This window comes from Limulus polyphemus, unplaced genomic scaffold (genome assembly GCF_000517525.1).
Source record: "Limulus polyphemus unplaced genomic scaffold, Limulus_polyphemus-2.1.2 Scaffold8833, whole genome shotgun sequence".
Taxonomy (NCBI): Eukaryota; Metazoa; Arthropoda; class Merostomata; order Xiphosura; family Limulidae; genus Limulus; species Limulus polyphemus.
In genome coordinates, this window is record NW_013674443.1 from 1,990 (window position 1) to 25,124 (window position 23,135).

Sequence of the window (23,135 nt, forward strand, 5' to 3'; positions counted from 1 at the left end):
ATAGTTAAAAATTAAGAACAGCTACGCGCAGATAGCACTTTCTGTAGCTTTGCTCGAAAAGTATGAAACAAACAAAATATAAACAAAATAAAAACATAAATCCGCTAGCCCACAAGCTCTCCAAGTGAAAAATGTCAATAAACACAAAGACCATATAGTTATATATAATCGGCCTTTTTTGACAATTTATTCATATCCTTGATCAACATCTTATTTTCTTATCTTCTTCGGACATCTTCAACATTTTCAATTGTTTTATGATAATTTTAGAAAATAAAAAAACTGCAGAAAAATTGCATGGGGAGATAAATAGGTACAAGTTTAAAGTTTTGTAAATGTTTATACTTCGCTGAATCATATACGTACGTCTGGGGTCTAATATGTTTTCAGTATATATAATTCAGCTTGAGCTAATTGTCTGTACTTTGCTCTTGTGTGTGTGTGTGTGTGAGAGATTTCTGGTACCGCTAGGTTACAGATAGTAACTTCGCCATACTGTGGCAGGTTAGTATAAACATGGCAGCAGTTTTGAGATTAAAACGAAGATTGAACGAAGACCCAGCGGAAGCTCTCATTCTTAGTAGTAAAAGAATAAAAAGTTCCGAGCCAAAAGTGACAAAAACATTTAAATTTGCTGGAACAGTTAAAGAACAGGTTTGTTGTTATTTATAGTCGCATAGGTTTTATCCGTTATTGAGTGTATTTAAGCCGTACATCCGCCATCTTACTACACCCAACTCCACAGACTAATGAGTGCTTTGTATAGTTGTTTGTTTTGTTTTTTGCAATCAAAATCATAGAATAAAAATGATATACATTTTTAAAGTTGAGAGGTGATTATATTTTGGATTAAAAAATAATAAACTCCCATTAGATTATATTATAGGGTATATTAATTGCTTACTCACTGTTACTTGTATTTGTAAAAATATAAGTGTAAATTATAAATCAAATAGAAATAACAATTTACCAAAGAAAACAATAATGTAATTTCAACACTTTTTTATATAGAAGTACAAAGAACCACCCTCATTTTTAAAAGTAAAAATATTTATTCATTGGTTATTACCAATAATGTTGATCCTGCATGAAATTGAAAGGATTATTCATAAGAACAAATATTCATACATCATTACATGAAACTGAAAGAAGAGCAGATTCACTAACTGATTCTTTAAGTTTATTATTAAGATATGATGTACAAAAACTTTATGCAAATGTAAAGACTGCAGTTGGGCCAATGGTAAGTTTACAGACAATGCTAAAAATAAAAATTAATAATCATTAAACAGCACATTTGTTGCTAAATCTATCAGTTATCCCAATTCTGGTATTTTTATAGCCTGATATATAACTTGTGGTCAAGGTTTAGTATTATAAAAAGTAAATCTGTTAATTATTAAAATAAAAAAGTCTCTTGTTGACAAATGAAATATTTCTGCAGTTGGGGTAACAATGTACTGATGAATGAAAATATCTTTTTAAATTACGAGTTCTGTAAATTATAATAAAAAAAGAAACTTCATTTTACACTAACATATTCTATAATAACACTGTATGCACATAAATAATATTGAGTGTAGATAATGAGTCTGTGAGCCAATACAATTATGTGTAATTACAAATAAAATTGTACTAGTGTTAAAACAAAACTAGCTTGCAAAGTCGAAATCTGTGAATAATCCAAATTTTTTTGTAAATCAAGGACACTTTCCTCACAGTCAGCAACACCCAAAACCTTAATATCATCAGCAAAATTAAGTAATTTATTGACAATTCCTTCACATATGTTGCAGATAAAAAAAAAAAGAGCAAAGATCTTAACACCGAGCCCTGCAATACTCTACTTGTGACATTAAGCCAGTTTGACTCGGATCCATTTGTAACAAACCTCTGCTTTCTTTTATCAAGCCAATTTATTATTTAATGACCCAACTCATCCAATATACCTACAGAGATAATCTTTTATGTAGCATCTTGTCAAATGTTTTCTGAAAATCCAGATACATCAAATCCACATACATTCATAAGCATTAACCTTTTAAACAATTGTCTAAAAATTTGTAGGTCAAGATTTTCCCCTAATAAAATCATGTTGACCATCAAACAAAATTTTAATCTTTGCTAAGTGACTTTGGAAAGCACCTATTATTGGACTGTCAGAAACTTTTCCCACCACTGATTAAGACTGATAATAATAGGCCTATAATTTGTATTGGAAAATATTACTCAGATGGTCGAAGTCACTGAGTACAATATAATTTATATTTATAATACTTGGTTTAATGGAATTTCAATTTCATATGTATATTTTCCAGTAAACTGAACACAAAAAAAATTTTATTTATTAATTCATGCCATATTTAAAACACAAGGTACAGGTATCATTTATTTGACTGCCTGAAAATATGAACTTGTTAATTCAAAATGTAATTGAGTTAACAAAAAGTGTAGTTTGGATTTAAAATAAAAACTTCCCTAAATTTATATTGCTCCCCAGTGGCACAGCAGTATGTCTGTAGACTTACAATGCTAGAAACCAGGTTTCAATACCCGTGTTGGGCAGAGTACAGATAGCCCATTGCGTAGCTTTGTGTTTAACTTCAAACATAAAAGCTCAAAAATTTATATTACCCCCATTGTTCGAGACAAGTTTTCATTTGTTAATTGATAAATTAATGTGAAATACAGCATCCTCAAGTATTCATATTAGCTTGTACTAAGGTCTACCTGCTGGGAGTAAATTCAGTATATATATAAATAAAGCCACATTCTCAGCATCATTAATTAGGCAATTGCCAACCTTTTATGCTTTTTCTATCACCTTTTATGTTTAGTTTTCAATTGAGAGACAAATTATTTCACCTGCAATTTGGTAGGGAAGATTGAAGCATCACGATAGTCAGTAGTAGGATGAGCAGACAGGAACACTTTGAAAGCAGCTACAGGTATAATTTTGTAATTGGCTTGCTGCACAATATCTACCAAGATGGTTCTAAATGGTTTTTGAATACCTCTGCGTGTCATTTGGGGACTTCCATGCTTCTTGTGCTTGACCGTTAAGCTGGTGATAAGCTGACGAATTTCAGTCACCTTATCACATCAAATTACTTTTTGGAGCCTCAATGCTAAAAGAGTGTGGGAAATGCCTTCTTTTTAGCCAATAAAATGTCCAAACATTTCAGTTCGAATTAAGAAGAACCGGATTGGTAGTTGTTTTTTTCAACAAAAATGTCTCCCACTGGCTCATGAGAGGTCTGTTAAAATGTAACTTCCTTATTTTTTGCTTTATTTGTTTACAAGTAATGTTCAGAAAGAAACAAGAGTTTATTTGTCGGTCAACCATATTATATTGAACTGACAAATGTAAACCAATTGTGAGGAGCTTAGGCAACCAAGCATTACTTCTCAAACAGTCTGCTAAGTACAATGATAAATTTCCTTCTCTGTTCCATGATATTCATCATACCTGCTGCTTTAATAACATAAGTTATGTTGGATTGTCCTCCTTGAACTTTGAGAGGATAAAAAAAGATTGAAATTGCAAGTTTCTTCATGTAGGTCAAAACTATTATAAGTGAGGTGAAAAATTATCATCCACCCAAGCTTCTCATTTGTTGCCATTACCATTGTAAATATTTTGTAATTGTGTTAAATGCTAACAGCTGTAGAAATGCATAACAAATGTTGCTGGTAACAGCAGAAAGATATTTGACCAGAGTTTGTACAAGGCCTTGAAATCTTGAAAAGTCATGTTAAATGGGCTGTAAACATTTCAGTTGCAAAAATTGTGTAAAGAAACTGCTAAGTCATAGTGTTCTGGAAAAATCATAAAATTTATTTCATTAAGAAATATTCCATGAAGTAAACAGCTTAATTTGAAAATATTATAAATGTTGTAGTATTGGGATTGGGTTTATTTATATGTATGTGTTGGCCATCATGAATATTGTGACTCAAGATAGTTCATACTGTTGCAATTTCTGCCTGCAGACATGCCTGATAAATGAAAACATCAGTGTAATAGTGTTTGGCAGCTTTAAAGAGCCCTGGAGGTTTGAATATGGAACTTGAAAAGTCCTTGAACTTTATTTGTGTAGTTTGTGCAAACCTTGTTAGACTACTAGTGTAACCAAACCAATTGTTGACCTAAAGTTAATCATATTTAGCATAAAAGAAATAAAACCTATTTATTTCTAGACACTTCTAGTTGTATGTATAGTAAGTATTACATCAACCTTTGTTCTAAATGATTATTTTATTAACATATTTTCTAAAAATAATAACATTATAATAAGAATATATACAAAAAATTTATCCTTTTTCTAGTATTTCACAAAAACATTTTTTGTGTTTTGTCATCACCTGTATATATGTGTATGTTTGTCATGTTTTATTCTTAAATTACTTGTATAAGATATAAGTATGACTAAAAATGTAACATTATTTTAGCAAAAACACAAATGTGAAAACAATGGCAAATTGAAAAGTTAACCTCAAATACAAATTAAAGTTACAGAAATTTGTCATATTCTAATAGTGTATGTGCAAATGTTCATGTAAAAACTGGTGTTTATATATATGTGATACCAGTCTTTCATACAGTTTTAAGTATTATCAATACATGAGAGAGATCAATGGATTATTTAACAATATATATATATATAGTAACAATAATTATGCAATTAAAAATGGGAACTTAACATCATCAGGTGTAAGTGGGTGAAAGTTGTCAGCAACCACAAAATGTAATCTAAAAATATTCAAAGACAAAAAAATTACCTATTTATTCATAAATTGTGCATAACTGTTTATTAAAATTCAGATAGTGGTTTGTTTCTTCAATTATACACCAATGCAAGTAAGAATCTGTTGTGTAACAACAGAAGAACATATCTGAAATTATTGCCCTCTAGTGGCACAGCATCATGTCTGCGGACTTATGCTGTAAGAAACTAGGTTTCCATACCAGTAGTCGGCAGAGCACACTTAGCCAATTGTGTAGCTTTGTGTTTAAATACAAACAAAGAAAATGAAATTATTAGAGGGTCTGTTTCAAGTGTTTGAACCCATAATGTCTTGGTCCAAACTGCACATTCACTTTCTGTACCCAATTATGAGAAGGTTGTTGCCCAATAATAAAATCAAATAAAGAATAAACAATCCAACCCCAAGTAAACCAGAATAATAGTAGCAGCAAAGAAATGTATCAGATATGAAAAGCGAAATAAATGAAAAAAATATATATATAAATTAAAAAGAAAAAGATAAATAAAAAAGATTGTTTACCAACCATACTTGATCGCAAGCTTCCCTTAAATGTGAAGTGAAAAGAAAGGTGCTAAAGGAAAGGCACCATGTAACTTATTTAAAACACAAATTGTGATATGATATATTTTGTATATACACACACACAAATGATTATGCAGCCACTCTGCACCAACAGGAGCACGACATAACCCCTATTGTAACCAGTGCCCTCTCCACATTTGAAATCTTTTATCACTTTTCAGTTGGCAGTAATACTGTACAGACATGTTTGTTTTTACTTACAGATCTGTCAACATTTTTTTTATACTACAGACTTAATTTTTTGTGTCTTGGAATTGTGAAAGGTTGCTCTTTCAACTTTTCTTACTTTCTCATTTTTCTTCCCTTCAAGTTTGGAATTGTCACTATGCACTCACAGTCTCAGGTGTTACAGCTACTATATTCAATTGAATATTCAATTATTGGCCGAGACCATGATGGCAGTTATTTGACAAGAAATGTCCACGTTCATGCAACCTTCACCACCATATGAGAATTATCCTGTCATTCCTGCTCCTAGGGTATCTGACAAGGAGGATGAGAATTTGGACAGCCTATTCCCTCCTGAATATGCTTCCTAGTCATAAGGGGTATCGGGGGATTTACTCAGACCTCCTTCACCCTTTGTTGAATTAATTAATCAGGTTTGTGCTGTCGTATATTATCTCCTGTTTCCTATGATTCTCAACCTGCCCTCCTTGGTGAAGAGTTTATGGGCCAATATTTAGTGTTTTCTCCCTCACCTGTTGTTGGGGTTCATGCCCAGGGTTTTGGGTATCAACTTCTGTCAGGATTTAGTATGTCTTGTGTGCTTTGTACATATGCAGATCACGCTTATGCATTTCATAGATCTTCCTTCCCTCATCTTGATTCCCAACATTTGGAATCTCTCGTTACATTGTGGGGTTTGAACCCTAATGCATCAGTGCCTTTCTTACAATCTCCATTCCTGTATCTGACTGTTGTTGTCCACAATTTTGCATGCATTGTTGACATGGCTGATATGTTGTTGGGATAACATTCTTTCTTGAGTATGTTTCATTATCCTTCTAAGCTTCCTGTTTATCCCAACCTCCTCCTACTGTTTCTGTGTCTTGGCACCCCCTACCCCTGTACAACCATTTGCTGTTCCTGGCTTCTCGTTTTTCATCCATTCATAGTTGAGTTATTACTTGAAGGCATTTCAGAGGATTGCAGCATCAGTGACTCAGCCCCACAATAGGGGCCAGACTATTTAAATTTAGGCATATGTGGACACCATTTACAATGGATTCATTGGTCCAAACAGGTTCTTTCAGAGGGTTGGGCCCTTCACGTACATCCCTCCCCTTCCATTGCATTTCCCCAGCGAGGAATCCTATTTTCTTATCAGCATCTACAGGAGACAGTTTGGAACTTACTTTGGAAATAGTCTATAGAACTTGGGGAACATTTTCACTGGGGTTTCACTTCCATTTATTCATCACACCCAAAATGATGGTAGATTGACGACTGGTTATAGATTTATAGATATATTGTCCCTGAACTGTTTCCTGGTCATTCCCAAATTCACAGTGGAGCCTTACTTAACTCTTTGATAGGTTTTCACTCCCATTTTGTAAATGACAAGGGTTGATGTGTCGGATGTCTTCTTACACATTCTCATCTCTCAGGCATCCTGGTATTTCCTCTGTTTTGTTATCAGGGATATGTTTATCAGTTTCGGGCTCTACCATTTGGCCTGGCCTCGGCTCTTTCTGTCTTCTGCCGTGTATTCAGGTCATTAGCTCAACTGCTTCGTGCCAGAGGCCTTTGTTTCCACCATTACCTGTATGCCTGGCTACTTTAGGTTTCCTCTCAGGTCAAATCTACTGTTCATACTCAGTTTCTTCTTTGAGAGGCTGCCAGAGTAGGTTGACTCACCTAGGTAGAGAAGTCATTTCTTACATCCACACAATATTGATACATCTGGGCGTGTTTTTCTATTCTCATCAGTCAGGCCAAGCCTTCTCCCCTTTGTTAACAGGATAAGGAACGTTTCCTTTATAGTCTGTCAGCCTCTCCCTCTCTTACTGCATGAGATAACCTATCTCTTTTGGGGACATGGACTTCTCTCAAAGCCCTCATTTCCCTTGGTCTCACTCACATGCATCACCTTTAGTGGGTGTTACTCAACAAGTGGAGCCTCATTGGGGATCTCTTTGATGCTTCTAAGGTGTTTTGGGAGTTGTGTGCTCATTGAGGTATTCCAGATATGGATGTTCTTGCCACACATCTCAATGCACATCTTCCCCATTTTTGGTCTTCCATTCCTCATCCTTTGGCAGAAGTTGTAGATGCTCTCAGCAAATACTGGAAAGGATATTATTTGTATGCATATCCTCCTATTTGTCTTCTTCCCAGGATCCTTTGAATCAGACTACTCCATGTCATGTGCTCCTAGTGGCTCAGTTTTGGCCTGCTCAGATGTGGTTTCCACTTCTGCACAGGTTTTTGGTGCCACTTCCCCCTTCCTTTGCCATTGTTTCCCATGAACCTTTGTGATACATGCTTGAATGAGGTAGACAAAGGTTCCCACGAACCTTTGTCTACCTCATTCAAGCATGTGTCATCCACCCATTCCCACACTCCGGCTTCACTAGTGGCTTTGGTCTGGTCCCTTGCCTGACAGCCCGGATTTTCCAGGCATGTTGCCTCATTGATTGCCCATTCTGTACATCCTTCCTCCTTGGCAGTTTATCAGCATCAGTGGTATATTTTCCATTGCTGGTCACTTCCAGAGATATCATCCTTCACAACATTCCATACCACATTTGACTGCATTTTTCACTTTTATCTTGAAAAGGGGACTGTCAGTTTCCTCAGTTGCATTATCTTACACATTCATATTTCTTGAGATTGTGTCTGTGTTTCAATCTTCCATGTTGTTTTTGTTATTTCATTCCTTTCCCCATCCCCCCCCCACCCTGTGTCTCCCTGGATTGGAATCTCATTGTTGTCCTTCAAGCTTTCTCTTGTCCTCCAATTGAACCTTTGTGTTCATGTTTCCTGTATTTCATTTCCTTAATGTTCCTATTCCTCATGTTATTGGCTTGTGGCTGGCAGAAATCTGAACTGTTTGTGATTGCCAATCGATGTATGCTGTTCCATAGTTCCTATGTTCTCCTTTTCCCAACCATTCACTTTTGCCAAAGAATTCTGTGGCTAGGGAGGATAATCCCACATTTTCTCTCATTTCCGTATCTTCCATTTCCCACATTTATGACTGTTCTTATCCTGACCGTCTCCTGTGTCCATTCCGGGTCCTTCGATGGTATCTCACTTGCACTTCTCCCTTCTGTGGTTCCCATAACCATTTGTTTATTCCATGGAATCTTTCCATGTCCCGGGACCTCTCTTCCATTACCCTTCCAAGTTGGATTTGCTAGTTCATTAGACAGGTGTATTCCCTTTTACCTTAGGAGTGTCACCTTTTTTTTTTTTAGGGTATCTTCTCATCAAATCCATCACCTTACCACATACTTGTCTGTCCATTTCCGTCTTCCTTTAGAGATCATCATTGGGGCCTGTATGTGTACTATACCTCATACCTTTGTTTCACATTATTTACACCACTTGGCCGTTTCTTGCTCATAAGGTTTGCGTTTACCTCCAGTTACCATCTTACTCACAGCAGTGTCGTTATAACTGGTGAGTAATATGTTTTAGGTCTTTCTTTATTTACTGGGGCCTTTTTTGTTAGTGCACTGTGAATCCCACTCTGTGGTGAGTGGTGCCTGACCAAGTATATTTTTTTGGGGAAAATCTGCACTGTCTATCTTGTGATCTGATGTACAATTCCAGATGTTGCCAGGTTTTGGTTGTAGCACTAAGCCATATTAGTATAAATATATATGGCAGATTGCCTTTTACCACCATGGCATTCCACCTTCTCTACCATCCTCCAGATGTACATTCCTGTGGATGTGGTGTTGGATGGAGATGGCCTGGTCATGATTAGCATCATGTGTCTATGGTGCGACACCCTTCCTACCGTGGACCAGATGTACAATTTTAGATGTCGATAGGTTTTAGTTGAAGTACAGCCATGTTATGACTATGTATATGTGTGTGTGTATATATATACACATGCAGTTTGCCACCTCAGGCTGAGATGTTCCACCTACCTACCATCCTTTGGATGTGATTCCTAGGGGGGTCAGGTGTTGGTTAGAGATGGTCTAGCTAAGTAAGTCCTCCTCCTGCGGGCTGGATGAAAAATGCCTAATGCTGCCAGGTTTTGGATTGGAGATACACCCCAGGTTTGAGGTCTCTTCCTACCATCTGCTGGATGTCGATTCCCGGTGAATCTGGTGTTGGTTGTAACTGGATGCAGCATATATTTTCCCACTTGTGTATGGTTTCAGATCGGAGATGTCATCCCACTGGGGATTTCCACCTTCCTACCATCTGCTGAATGTTGGTCTGTGGTGGATCAGGTGTTGGTTGGGTTGGAAATGCCTGCAAGTGGATACAGGTTTTGGTACAGAAGCTCGTCTTCCCTACCAATTCCCATTTTGAAGTGAAGAGGTAGGTGGGCCTCTGCCTACCATGGAACTGATGTGCAATTCCAGATGCCACCAGGTGTTGGATGAGGTCAAACTAACACTGTGGTCTGTCTTGCCCTAGTCACTCGACTAGGGGCCCCATTAATAGGTAATACGTATTATGGGATTGATTCATGTTTTTCCACCATTTATGTTTGCGACACAGTTATAAAATAACAAAGAATTTATCTGATTCAGATGTTGTGTGGTCTCCCACTGTAGTGTGATATTTTCTTATTTGGTTCCACACCTCATGGTATCTTTTTTGAGCACTTCCTAAATGTTCAGTGTGGGATTCTAGCTATTTTGTGAGAATAGATAAGATGTTGTATCAAAAGTTAACATTTTTCTAAACTGAAAATGTATTTCCTACCCAGTCTCCCCACTTCCAGTGATATGTGGTGTAGGTTCTACGACGAATCTGGAAGTGATAAACAAGTGCAAATGTGGAGAGGGCGCTGGTTATGATAGGGGTTGTGTCATGCTCCTATTGGAGTTGAGCTGCTGCATAATCATTTACCTGTGAATATGCAGAAGTGGGAGGTGGAAGGCTAGTGGCAAGAACAGTACTAATCAAGAAAAGCTATTTTGTGGGAAGAAGTAAGTTTGTATTGGAAATACATTTTCAGTTTAGGAAAATGTTAACGTCAATAAAAGTTTAGCAAGTATGGGCAGACTGAAGTAACCTTCATTCACCAAAAAATTTATCTTTCCTGTCCCATCTTACTTCATTAAAAAATATAAATAAATGAATATATTTAAAGCAAAGATAAGCAGAGAATAAGAAAATACCTGTTCTTATGGTTATAGAATTGAAAAATGAATGTTGTATTGGGAGATAGTTACATGTTAACATGTCTGTGTAGGTGTATAATTGAAGAAAAAACAGAAAAATTATTCTTTATTTTTCTGAAAAAGTAATTTCTGAATGCTTTTAACAGTCGGATTCAGCAAAACAGATTCAAGAAGCTATTGCGAAGGACAAAGGACAGAAAAAAAATGATAGTTTTAAAGAGCAAGTCTGTGAAGCATTACCAGATGAAAAAGATAACAAAGAAAAGACCAAGACCAATTTAAGAATTTTACGAAAAAGGAAAGCTCTTAAACCATCTGATCAACCAGGCATAGAAGAGGTTTCGGAAAGAAAAGCTGCCAAACTTTGGTTTTATATTTCTTCTGAAGATGGAAATGCCACAGATGAAAACCAATGTGGTGGGTTATATACACTCTATGAAATGGTTAATGAGCATTCAGAAGAAGAAAAAACATGCAAGAAAATTCAGGTGTGTTCTTTCTTTTTATTTCAAAAATTCTGTTTTATTATACATGTTATCTTCTAAAACCAAAATTAAATCTTTCCAATTTTTAACTTACCACTGCAGCAATATCCGTGCAATACTCCAAGTATCTAATTATCACTTCATTTTGTTCCCAAGAGATAGATAAGGATCCATTTGGCGCATTTAGGCTATTCCATTTTGTACTACTTCCCTATTCCCAACTACATAAAGAAACTCTATAAAATACCAATCCAGTCTCTTAAACCCCTTCATTGTTACAGATTTTACTACATCTAAAGTCAAACTATTCCATATGCTAACCAGCTATTTGAAAAGCAACATTGCATTAACTGCCTGACATGCCTAACTTTTCCATATCTGAAACATGTCTCCTCTAGTCCTACCGACTACAATTTTTTTATCTTGGTTCATGGATTAATATTAAACGGGGGTAGGGTTAGCATTTTGTTTCTCAGAACGAGTTGAACACTTTCATGTGTGTTTGTGTTACTTTGTAGATTAGGTTTCAGTTGGATTATTGAAAATGATAATGTTCTTATAGTTAATTTTTGAAGCTTTAAGAAAAAGTGTAATTTTGTCAGCTACTTTGAAAAGATGTTATTTTTCATCTCGTTTTTAGTTCATGACATGATAAGGTAAGAAAGACTGAATTATTAGTGATCATGGTAGTAATAAGGTACAAGAGCAAATATTATATAAAAAAATTTCAAGGGTTGATGTTTTACAAGATTATTTGTTAGAAATTCTTAAATGGTTATGAAACATGTATGTTTAACATCATACTGTGTTGTTCCTCTCTCTTTAAAAATAATGGATCAACAGAGGATCTGGGATGTTATCAGGTTTTATCAGTTTTATTTTGTTTTTCCCTCTTTTAATATCACCATCACTTAAATAGTTGCTTCTTAATACCTTACTCTAATGCTGTTTTTAGGTTTATTTGGTGTGATATTCTTCCTTGACTAAGAATAAATTCAAGTTGTTTTTTTCAATTGTTGATAGTTGTTCATTCCGTGCAAAAATTTGGCAGAGAAATTCGTGCATATGTATCTAAACAGTCTTTCACATCTGAAAAGTGCATGAGGGCTGTAAACAAAACCTGCCAAACAGCCCACAGGGGCCTTTAGCAGGCTGATGCCTCATCTCAGTTCCTTGTTTATAAAATTGAATAGTAGAAGCTAACTTGTATTGACAGAAATATACTATTTATCTATCAACAAAACAGATTTTCACTGGCTAAACTAAGACATATTCACAGATTGCCACTAAACTATGATTACCTCCAATCAGTATGGCAGCCCTTGCAGTCTCATGTCAAAGAGAAAGTTTATCAAAAGCAGTTTAGGTCACAATCAGATTTGATAAAACTCTTCTTGCTGAATTTTTCAATAATTAATATCCAGTTTTGTAATTTAAACTTTAAAACATTGACTTAGCCTATATCCAACAATACAATTAAAAAATGTTGTATTACCGTGCGTGTAACATTGCTAGTTGAAGCCAATTCAAATTAAAGCATTGGAGCCACAGCAGCCAACAGGGTCACATGAAGTTATGTGTGAGCTTGTGTATGTATGCAAACAATAGCTGATTGTGTGGCCAATGCAATGACATGGTCCAGCTGTTTTCTCCAAATTTTTCTTTTACAAGCATATCTAAACTGGTACAGTTTCAAGTATAATTAGATTTTTCACACCAAGTTTTTATCTTGAAGTAGAACCTTCAAATTTTAGTCTAATTGGGAATGTTGAGTTTTAGAGGGGAAGCTTCCTCCATTCTATAGAGAGAATAAAAAATTGTACTTCTTACCCTGCATAAACAGACATATTAAAGAGTATGTTTTGCATCAGCCATTTTTACTTTTTTAGCATGCTTAACTTATTGTTTGCAGACCATGTGTGTATGTCATAATATGATACTTTGTACATACCTGTGTACAGGTCAAAATCTTGAACTCTGACTGTTACCGTCGATTAAATCTGTTTTAACCATTGGTAAACCATCTTGTGAGCCTTTACTTAGATTCTTGTTTATGACATTTTCAGTTGTTTCTGAAACTAACCCCTTTAACAAAGCTTTTTCTCACCTTTGATTAGCAAGTGCTTCACAATTCCAGAGGCTCCTACCATCCCATGTATGTTTTTTGTGTATGTTGTCTGCTCTTACCTTGATTTCTATTCAGTATTTTTTTTATTCCAATTGCAGTTAGTGAAAGATTGACAGTTAGTCAGTCTTCTTGTATCATATTTCCATTTCTTTCAATTCAGTTTTACTTCAAATACTTAGAATTGATTGCTATATCCCATCAAGACAGTTTGCTTTTATCTAATATGGCTTTTTATTTCTTGAAATTGAACCATATTGTTTGCAAAATGAACAATGATTTATATGGCTTAATGGGATCAAAATTCTGAAGTAGGTTTTGAATTTAGCATAATATTGTTCTTTGCTGTGGATAATGATGTTCCATTCTTTAGTCCTTTCTCAGAATTTTTTTTTTTTCACTTTACAGGATCATGATACCTCATGTTTTGGTTGTAACCAGTAGAATAGCTAGAAACACCTTTTGTGAATTACTTTAACAAGTTTTTTCCTCATTTTGATCTCAAGCTTGTGGAAATGCATTCCTCATTAATGAATTTTCTCATTCACCATCAAGTGATTGTTATTTTGAGTATATCCAATACTGAACAATTTTGTATACCCATATTATATGGTTTCCAACTTCAGATTTGTCAGGCATTAGTTCCTAGCAGACTTGTATGTGAGAAGAAGGGAAATGTTGGCCCACAGAATTGGTCCTAGTAAATATAGTTGATTACTAAACTTAAGACTTCTATTTTAAAAAGATGTGCTATTAACTAAAAGTTTTATATTCAGTCACATATATTTTAAATTGACTAAATTTAAGTTATTTTGTAATCCAATTAGTTCTCAGTAAATGATGTATGAATCCAATTCTGTTTAAAAGCATTTTTATTTATTTTTTTATTTTTCTTTTCTTTTCAGGATAAGGTGCAGGAAACTATTCTTTGCAATAATGTTTCTCTGATAAGAAAAGTTTCAGAAGTGCAATCCCTAGAAGAACAGTTTGTTTATGATTTATACTATGGTACTAATGTGGATGATGAGTTTATCAAGAATGTCACAGAGTGTGTAAGCCAGTTGTATTCAGTAATACCAGTTAAAAGGGATTTTTTTAATAATAGGCTTAATATTCATGGGCCTAATTTTTTTTTTTAATCTAGAAAAATTTGTGTTTGTTTAAGTTCAAAAGGTAAAACAAGGTAAACATTGTTATTTAGTTTGAGCTATTGATAAGGGTTGACTACCTAAAAATTTAATGTAATTTTTTTTTTATAAAGATCATGATTTGTTGTACTTACTTTGATAACTTTCATAAGAAAATAATTGAAAGCCTGGTTGACTTTTTGTGGCTGAAGTAGCATTATTTTGCTACTGAATACACATCTTGTGTGAATTCTTGTAAAGCGAGAATGGAAAATCACATGCAGATCAGCTAGATAAAAAAGTTACAAATAAGTTATAATCATGATACTATTAAACAAATTCTAAGATACTAGGGTTACATTTTTCCTGCATCTCCATGAAAATTGAGCAAACAGTCACTGAAAAGTTCTTGAAATTAATTTGAAGCTATAGAAGATTACTTGTAAGTACAAGATTGTGTAGGAATAAAATTCTCATGATAAGGTCAAACTCATTTTGTTAGAAAATGGGTCAAGAAATTGTTGATGTATTGCATCTCTTGACTCCTTTCCCACCCACTTTACCTGTTTTAAAGTATATGTGTACTGTAAATGTTTAGCTATTTTCCTTACCCTGTGTGCATGGATGGGGGTCAAAGTATGCATGTCACGCGGTCATTTTCATGCTGTTGAGTGTAATTACAGAGAAACTTATCTAAGGTTTAATGCTGTCCCTTGTCAAATTGCTCAAATTAAAAAAGAGAACATGTACAGCTTTGGTTTCAGTACTTTGTTTTTGAGGTACTCAATTGTGCGTGCACCTTCGTGCATCTGATTTTAATGTAAGAGATGTATTTTTAGCTCATGTTTTATCATATATTAGTTAAATAATTGCTCTCCAACTTGTTTGTCAATTGACATCACAATATATTTAATCTGTGTGTAAAATACCTTAAAACTAGCTTAATAAGTTTATTCATTGCTTTGAAAGAATGCCAAGCAGGTCATTAAATACAAACCTATTTTTCTACCTTGCATGTTTCATTTTTATATGATAATACATAACTCTGCTGTTAAACTGAATCTTCATAGTATTGCTAAGTATCACTAAGGTGCAACAGATATGTACTGTCATTCAGAATGTATATTGAATACAAAATTAACTTCCCTCATAAGGAATGTTTATGATACAGTTAAATGTTCTTATAAGTTTGTGACTGTTTAACATGGTAACTAATAGACAAAACCTGAAAATGAAGAAGTCCTTGAGCATAATATTCAATATAAGTAGAAAGTGAAGGTTATATCTATATCATTAAAAAAGTAATGTGGGAGGGGTTTTTGAACCTTCTTTGAACTTTGCAAAAATATAATTAGGAGTAGAGAAATACAGATGTCACTGTATGCTTATGGAAGAGAAGGGTGGGTGTGGATAGTATTGTGCATTGCAAAAGGAAAGGTGTTTGGGGAATAGATCTGTCACCTCCAAACCCCCATCTTAGACAGCAGCATTTATGTGTTAAGGTTTTGGGTATGAATTTATTCATTTATTTATAGACACTTAGAATACTGGCACTGTCACCCTGTTGAGTTTTAATACTTGCCCCAAGACTTGCCATTTCTTGCTAGATAATTCAGCTGGTTTGTCATTTTTGGTCAGGCCATTTGACTAAAAATGCCTTTTGTACTAGAGGTGTTTAGTAGGTATCACGTGTTGTGGAATAATTTTAACCCACTTAGGTTTGACCTAGCAGTCATTGAGATGCCCTGCACAACTATCAGATTTGTTCCAAACTCTATGTACTTAATCTCATATGTGAGTAGTCTAGGTAGGTCACTTAATTGTTTTAATTACCTTAAATACACAGCACTGCCTTTGCATTTTATAAAATTTGGTGCATTCAAATACAAAATACCACAACCAAAAAAAAATGTTTTGTATGCAAAGCACAAGTTTTCTCCTTAGTTTGGATTAATGATAATTCTATAACAAAAATAAAATATAGTGTAAACTGAGATTGAGCAAACCTACAAATTTTAAGAAGAGTTAAATCTCAAGGGATGTAATCACTTTCTTCAAATGCAGAGCACTGAGTTTTAAAGTTCAACATACCATCAGCTCGCAACCACACAATTTTACATCCAAATCAATAATAAAACTCAAAGTAGGCACTAACTAAATATGAATGGACCAATAACCAGGAATTGGTTGGTTTTAGCTACTAAAATAAGTAATTTGGTCTAAAGTAACAATTTCCACTGAAAATTAGCCAAATTTACAAGAATGTTTTTATTTCAAGAGTATACCCAGTTGATCTGACTCCAATACCAATGTTCAAGGCAGTATATAACCCAGTTTGTGCTTGTTACTTCATACTGGTTTGTCAAAAAAAATTAGATTTGTAAAGAAATGTTTTGTAATGTTTATGGTTAAGGACTTGTACAGTATGCAGAAATTGTTTATTTGTAGTAGTATTATTGTCAATAGTTGTTTATTACAGGATGAAACTGTTATCTGTTTGATGTAACTTAATGACAGAATTCCGTACTTTGAACAAAGTATTTTCTTTGTGATTAACTGTGTCATCTGTTTGTCTTCAGCATTTCACGATGTGATCTAGATGAACGGTTCGTATCTAGAGAGGTGGATGATGAGTCTGAGAATTATGAGGAGGAGGATGATAGTAATGATGAAGATAACTGGAGAAATGATTATCCAGAAGAAGATTCAGATGTTGAGAATGGTGAAAAGGCTACTTTGTTTACAATACTTAATTGTCATTTAAAAGTTACACTTCATGATAAAATGTCATGCACTGTTGACTTAAGTATTTATCTTTCTTCTCATAGATATAAAGATTGTGCAAAGAACAAAAATCGTTTTTGATGTCTAAATTTTTGTGGCTCATGTTAGAGGCACTTTTAGAATTGAACGACAAGAAATATTGCAAAACAAAACTCTTAATCACTTCTTATTTTCTTACAGAATATGATTATTTTGGAAACAAACGTCAAAATATTGATGACGAAATGGCAGAGAAACTTTACAGCTGTGATATAATAGGTCAGTTGAAACATTTCACAAATTTATTTTATTGAAAAGATTGGCTTTAGAAAATTTTAACATTAACATGTTCTTCCACTTTTGCATAAACATTTGGAAAAAACATTATGTGGAATTGTGTTTCTAAATGTAAATATATTCTTATGTACAAATAAACTGATGAAACAAGATTAAAATTTATTAAATACATACACATGAAATCCTAATTAGGTACAAAACATTTAGAGTTGCTTATCGTTTTGGTTTGGTTAGAAGTATTGTTTTTGATCTTATATAATAATTGTAAACCTAACAAAAATATGTGATGTAAAAACCTTAAGAATAAACAAAAGTTACACTTCATGGAATGATAAAATGTTACTAGACATTTTTAGAATAAAATACTAAAAAACAAAATGAGAAATTCAAATCTCGAAAAAATGTAAGTATATTAATTATCTTATAAAAACCATTTCTTAATGTAATTTTACCAAGATTTCAAAGCTGATAATGCATAAAAACTAAAGATATCAAAATTTAGATATTTCTCTGAAACTACATAACTTTAGGAAAGTTCCTGTCAAGTTTCAAACAGTTTTATTTTTGGAAGAAAACATGACAAACATTACATAACTTACTTCAAAAGGAGCCAGTTATAGTAGGGTTAATAATATTTTAATGTAAGTATGTAAACCTTCCAAGTAATTCACATACGTTCACTTGTGTTCTTCAAGTTAACTTTGTTTTTTCATTGCTAAAGTTTAAAATAATCTCTAGTTTATTCATTATTAGATTGTCTACAGCCATTCTGATGCTTTTTCTCTCAATATGTTATTTTACCAATATTGTGTTAGTAACATTTTAATGTTTGTTGATTAAAGATTTCTCAAACATAAAATTTCATTGGCTAGTATTTCACATGAAACTTTTAAGGCCAAAAGCTATTAGCCATCTTATGGGGTACAATAAGCTTCCAACAACCCACCTGAGATATTTTAAGCAAAGGTCTTATATTGCTACCTGTGCTTGTAGCTTAAGCTGTCATGAGTTCAAACAGTGCATTGGGTTTGCTAATTTTCAGGTTTTAACTTCACCCTGTGTAACTATCTTACCTGGGGAAGTTTAGATGGGTATGAAATTAGGCAGGCCAGAAGTGGAAACAAATTATTGAAGCATCATGTTATCTGCTATTGTAAAACTTAAGAAACTGGTATAGTTTCTACAAAAACAAATAATTATTTATGATGAATTCTTTGTAATTTGAGGGTTAATGATAATATAGATAAAGTTGAATGTAGTTGAAGCTTTAGGCTGCATCTATCTGGAGTCTAATGCTATCCAGGTAGATTCAGTACTTCTTTTTTTTTGTATAACTGAATCTGAAAATTAACTGGGACAATATAAAATCAGCATCATGAGTGCACAAAAGGAATTGACATTTATTTGGTTAAACTACATTTACATCTAAATATGTGTAGACTGAAGTAAAAAATATCATTAGTTTAATTTCCGAGGTTTAAATAAATAACACAAGGTAATTTCAAACATACAAAAATGTTTTTCTCTCTTCTCACACTTTTAACATCAGCTCACCAGTGCTGGATTTCCTGTTTAGTTCAGGTGTTAATGGTTAAAAGAAACATTCGCCATAAAGAACTTAACACTTGAACTAAACAGGAAATCCAGCACTGGTGAGCTGATGTTAAAAGTGTGAGAAGAGAGGAAAGTTTCTGAGGTTTAAACATTTACTACAAATACTCACTTAACTTGAAATTACTTATTCAGCCCATCTGGAAACTAAGGAATTTTTACCCAGCAAAGAATAAAGAAACTAATACAAGAGTATAACATGATCACCAAATTTATGTTACACTTTCAACAGGTAGTGATGAAGACAAGAATGACTACTTTGAACCTGCTGGCTCTCCTATATGGTTCACTTGTCGTAACACCATTTGTGATGATGATGATGATGATCCTGATAGCAGTAATGAAGAGAACAACTAGCTTTGTGATTTTAAATGCAACATAATTTTGTCTTTTTGATATTAATTTTGTAAATAATACATTCCAGTGATATGCAGTTAATGTAAATTAAAGTTAGCAAATTTTCAGTTCTTTTTTTTTTGCAGTTAACTAATTATTAACATGTTGCAGCTAATCAGAATCTGTAGAACATATGACATTGTAGATTAATTCTCATCAGCACACCTTTGAAAAGTTACATTGTGGAACACTTGGGGTCCAATCGCATCCCAGCACAAAATTACCATTATAGTAAGCGCTAGATTAAAATTCCAAAATCCAATTGCAATACAGCTTTTATTAGGGTTAGCATGCAATGTGAACAACATGAAAATATACGTATTCTAGAAGAAATATGTTGACAAATTAAGAAATTACATTGTTCATCAGTATACAAATAAGTAGCATTCAAGTATTTCTTATACAAACTGTACCAAAAAAATACTGAAGTTTTATTATACTCTTATATTCACCTCATTATCCACCAATATATGATGAGATTACCACAATACTGCAAAATTCAACTCAAAGAAAACTGAAAATGTATGTTGTAGGTCACCTTGGGTCCAACCAGACCTCAACACAAATGTATCTTTATTGTAGGCTATGAATTGAAATCCAATAAGCAGGTTATTTACAACAATTATCAAACAAGGTTTCTATAAAATAGGGCATTATAAGCAATAATCATAAAGAACACTTATTGAGGAATGAGATGTGCATACATATTTACCACAATGATGTTATAAGTAAACAGATGAGATGATACTGTACTACTTTGATGGATTAAAACAGCCTATATAGTGAAATAAACGTTTAGGAATTTGTATTGTATGCTACAGGGCAAATTGCCTGGTTTGAAAACAGTAGTGTCATACTGATTTAGGGTTTCTGCTTGACAATTACATGAATTGATATAAATTTGTAATGATTATGTAAAAAGATATACAACCGAAAAAGTCGTAAGGGTCCATATGGATCTCAGGTGTGCTGATGAGGGTTAAACATGTATTAGGGTTAGAATTGTATTAAAATATCCTGTTCAGTTTTGCTTGGTACAGTAAGACTACTGTACATGATTATGAGCAAACGTACAGGTTTGGTCTTGAAATATGAACATTTTCAAAATAGTTTAACATGACTTATGAAAATTATAACTGTTACTACTGCTCTCTCAAAACAATTGACTCATTCATAGGATAAAGTAATTAGAAGTAACAACATATACAGAAGTGTATTTTAGTATATAAATCTGATGTTATTTTTGGTGACCCAAAGACAGTTGTTGTTTAAAAAACGTAATTAGCAGCTGAATTTTATAATTAAAATGGACAACCTACCTGGTAATTAGACGTTTTGATCTTATCAGGTGATGAAAATACATGTAATTGGGTCAAAAGATCAACAAATCACCAGTTCATTGGGCAAGTGTGGTTTTATTTTTGTCATTAGTCACATTAGACACTATTCCATCATTGTAACATAAGAGCCTATACTAGAGTGACGTAGAAATGATGTCATTGACAAAATCTTGGACTTCACTTTTATAATGAAATAATGATTAATCTTCTACATTTTGATTTGGCAAAGATATGTTGATAGGTCTTGATTTTTACTGACATGAATGTAGAATACAGTGATTTTATTTACATGTGAAAAATTAGTAAATTTTCAACAAGGAATATTTAATGTGTTTTTAAAAAGTAATTTAATTGAAACGAAGAGTTCAAGTTATGTAGAGGAATATAACAATGTTCATTCCATATCAGGTTGTACTGTAATCAATGTTAAAACCTAAATTTTATCTTAAACTTAAAATACATCAATACCAAATCAAAAACAGCTGTAACTGATAGTTGGCACACAGCCACATTTGGTCAGTATCTGATTTTTTTGTGAGAATATTCACAGTTGTAGTAGTGTTTTAGTAGTTCCTATCATTAGACAGTTTTGTTTAGATTATGTTGCAAAGAATAATACAAAGTCTAGTCCTATAAATGAAAAGGAATGTTTGTATTTCTCCTGCCACGAGTTTTACAAGTTTACTGAGTGATAGGCCTAACTTCACAGATCAAACTTGTTACTTGCTGATTTCTCCCATGTTTCTACTACTTCATTGAAACACAAACCTCATTATTTACAAAATTAGATCAACAGACAACCTGCTTGGCCCATGTAAACACCGAAACAGGCCTGTTTTACCACACTATCTATTTTGGTATTTGATGGGTATTGTTATATTACCATGCAGTGTGTTGATATACTGAAACAAAATACTATACATATTTATTTATTGAATGTTGGCCTATTGAATGTTGTCTAGTATATATATTGGCACCTGCTAACATTATGATGATTTTCAAAGCATACAATTTTACTTTTTAAGCAAAACTGCTATTTTGTGGTTGAAAAACTATTGAAATATTATTATAGTGTGGTTTAAATACTATTAAACACTTCTTTAAAAAATCCCAAAGGTATCAAATAAGGAATATGGAGTTTAAAAAAAAGCCCAACAGTGATGTCTTATCAGAAGTATAATTAAATATAATCATGCATTGTCAGCATAAGGCATTAACACCATAACAGATGGCTTATATGGTTGTTGTTTTGACAACTACTGTGTTAGTGTTTATTGTATTCCAGTTGGCCTGATGAGCTGTGGTATTGAGTTAAATGAGAAGATGGCAATGGATATAGTTGGAATAATATTGTTGAACTTCTGTTATACACTATTCTTCTGAAAAGAACCCAAAGGGCCAAGTAAAGAATAAATAAATAATATTGTTGAACTACTGTTATACACTATTCTTCTGAAAAGAACCCAAAGGGCTAAGTAAAGAATAAGTAAATAATATTGTTGAACTACTGTTATACACTGTTCTTCTGAAAAGAACCCAAAGGGCCAAGTAAAGAATAAATAAATAATATTGTTGAACTACTGTTATACACTGTTCTTCTGAAAAGAACCCAAAGGGCTAAGTAAAGAATAAGTAAATAATATTGTTGAACTACTGTTATACACTGTTCTTCTGAAAAGAACCCAAAGGGCCAAGTAAAGAATAAGTAAATAATATTGTTGAACTACTGTTATACACTGTTCTTCTGAAAAGAACCCAAAGGGCTAAGTAAAGAATTTAGTGTTTAATAATACTGTTGTCTTGTTATGAATACAATTGATTATAATCATACTTTGCCAGCAAAAAGCATTCATACTATGGTATTATACACTAAGAAATTATAACATCATCAATAGTTAAGGTGTGTACACCTTTTACAAGTCAACAAAGAATGATGAAAAATATACTTGTCATAAGACATTAGTGTTTGGCCTATTAGATTTTTAAGCATTACATTTTTAATCCAGTCGTTTCAGGATTTTAAGAATTAGAAAAGTGTATAATAATATTATTCCAACCACACTATATTTGTCATATCCATTCCTGCAAGGCATTTTGCTCAATCCAGAGCTCATTAGGCCAGCTGGGATACAATAAACACAGTAGTGATCAGAATATTATTTATATAATCCAATTAATACAACAAAAGTTGTCTTTCAACGTGCAGGTGCCATCCATGTCAATGGTTGTCCAGGTAAAAGTAGGTCCAAAGTTAAATATGGTGATGTCATTAGAGAACCAAATACATGTATCTATAGGGGAGACCGGGGCTAGTTGTTACG

The 23,135-nt window shown here is 33.4% G+C and overlaps 1 protein-coding gene across 1 annotated transcript; it reads left to right on the forward strand.

Annotated features, from left to right (window-relative positions):
* The first annotated feature begins 484 nt into the window (after nt 1-484).
* Nucleotides 485-22,590, forward strand: LOC106475579 (probable RNA polymerase II nuclear localization protein SLC7A6OS). The gene is made up of 6 exons (XM_013936259.2): nt 485-654; nt 10,817-11,158; nt 14,186-14,328; nt 16,987-17,129; nt 17,372-17,449; nt 19,311-22,590. Exons 1-6 carry the CDS (start codon nt 517-519, stop codon nt 19,433-19,435), a joined length of 969 nt encoding a protein of 322 aa, XP_013791713.1. The 5' UTR covers nt 485-516; the 3' UTR covers nt 19,436-22,590.
* The last annotated feature ends 545 nt before the right edge of the window (nt 22,591-23,135 follow it).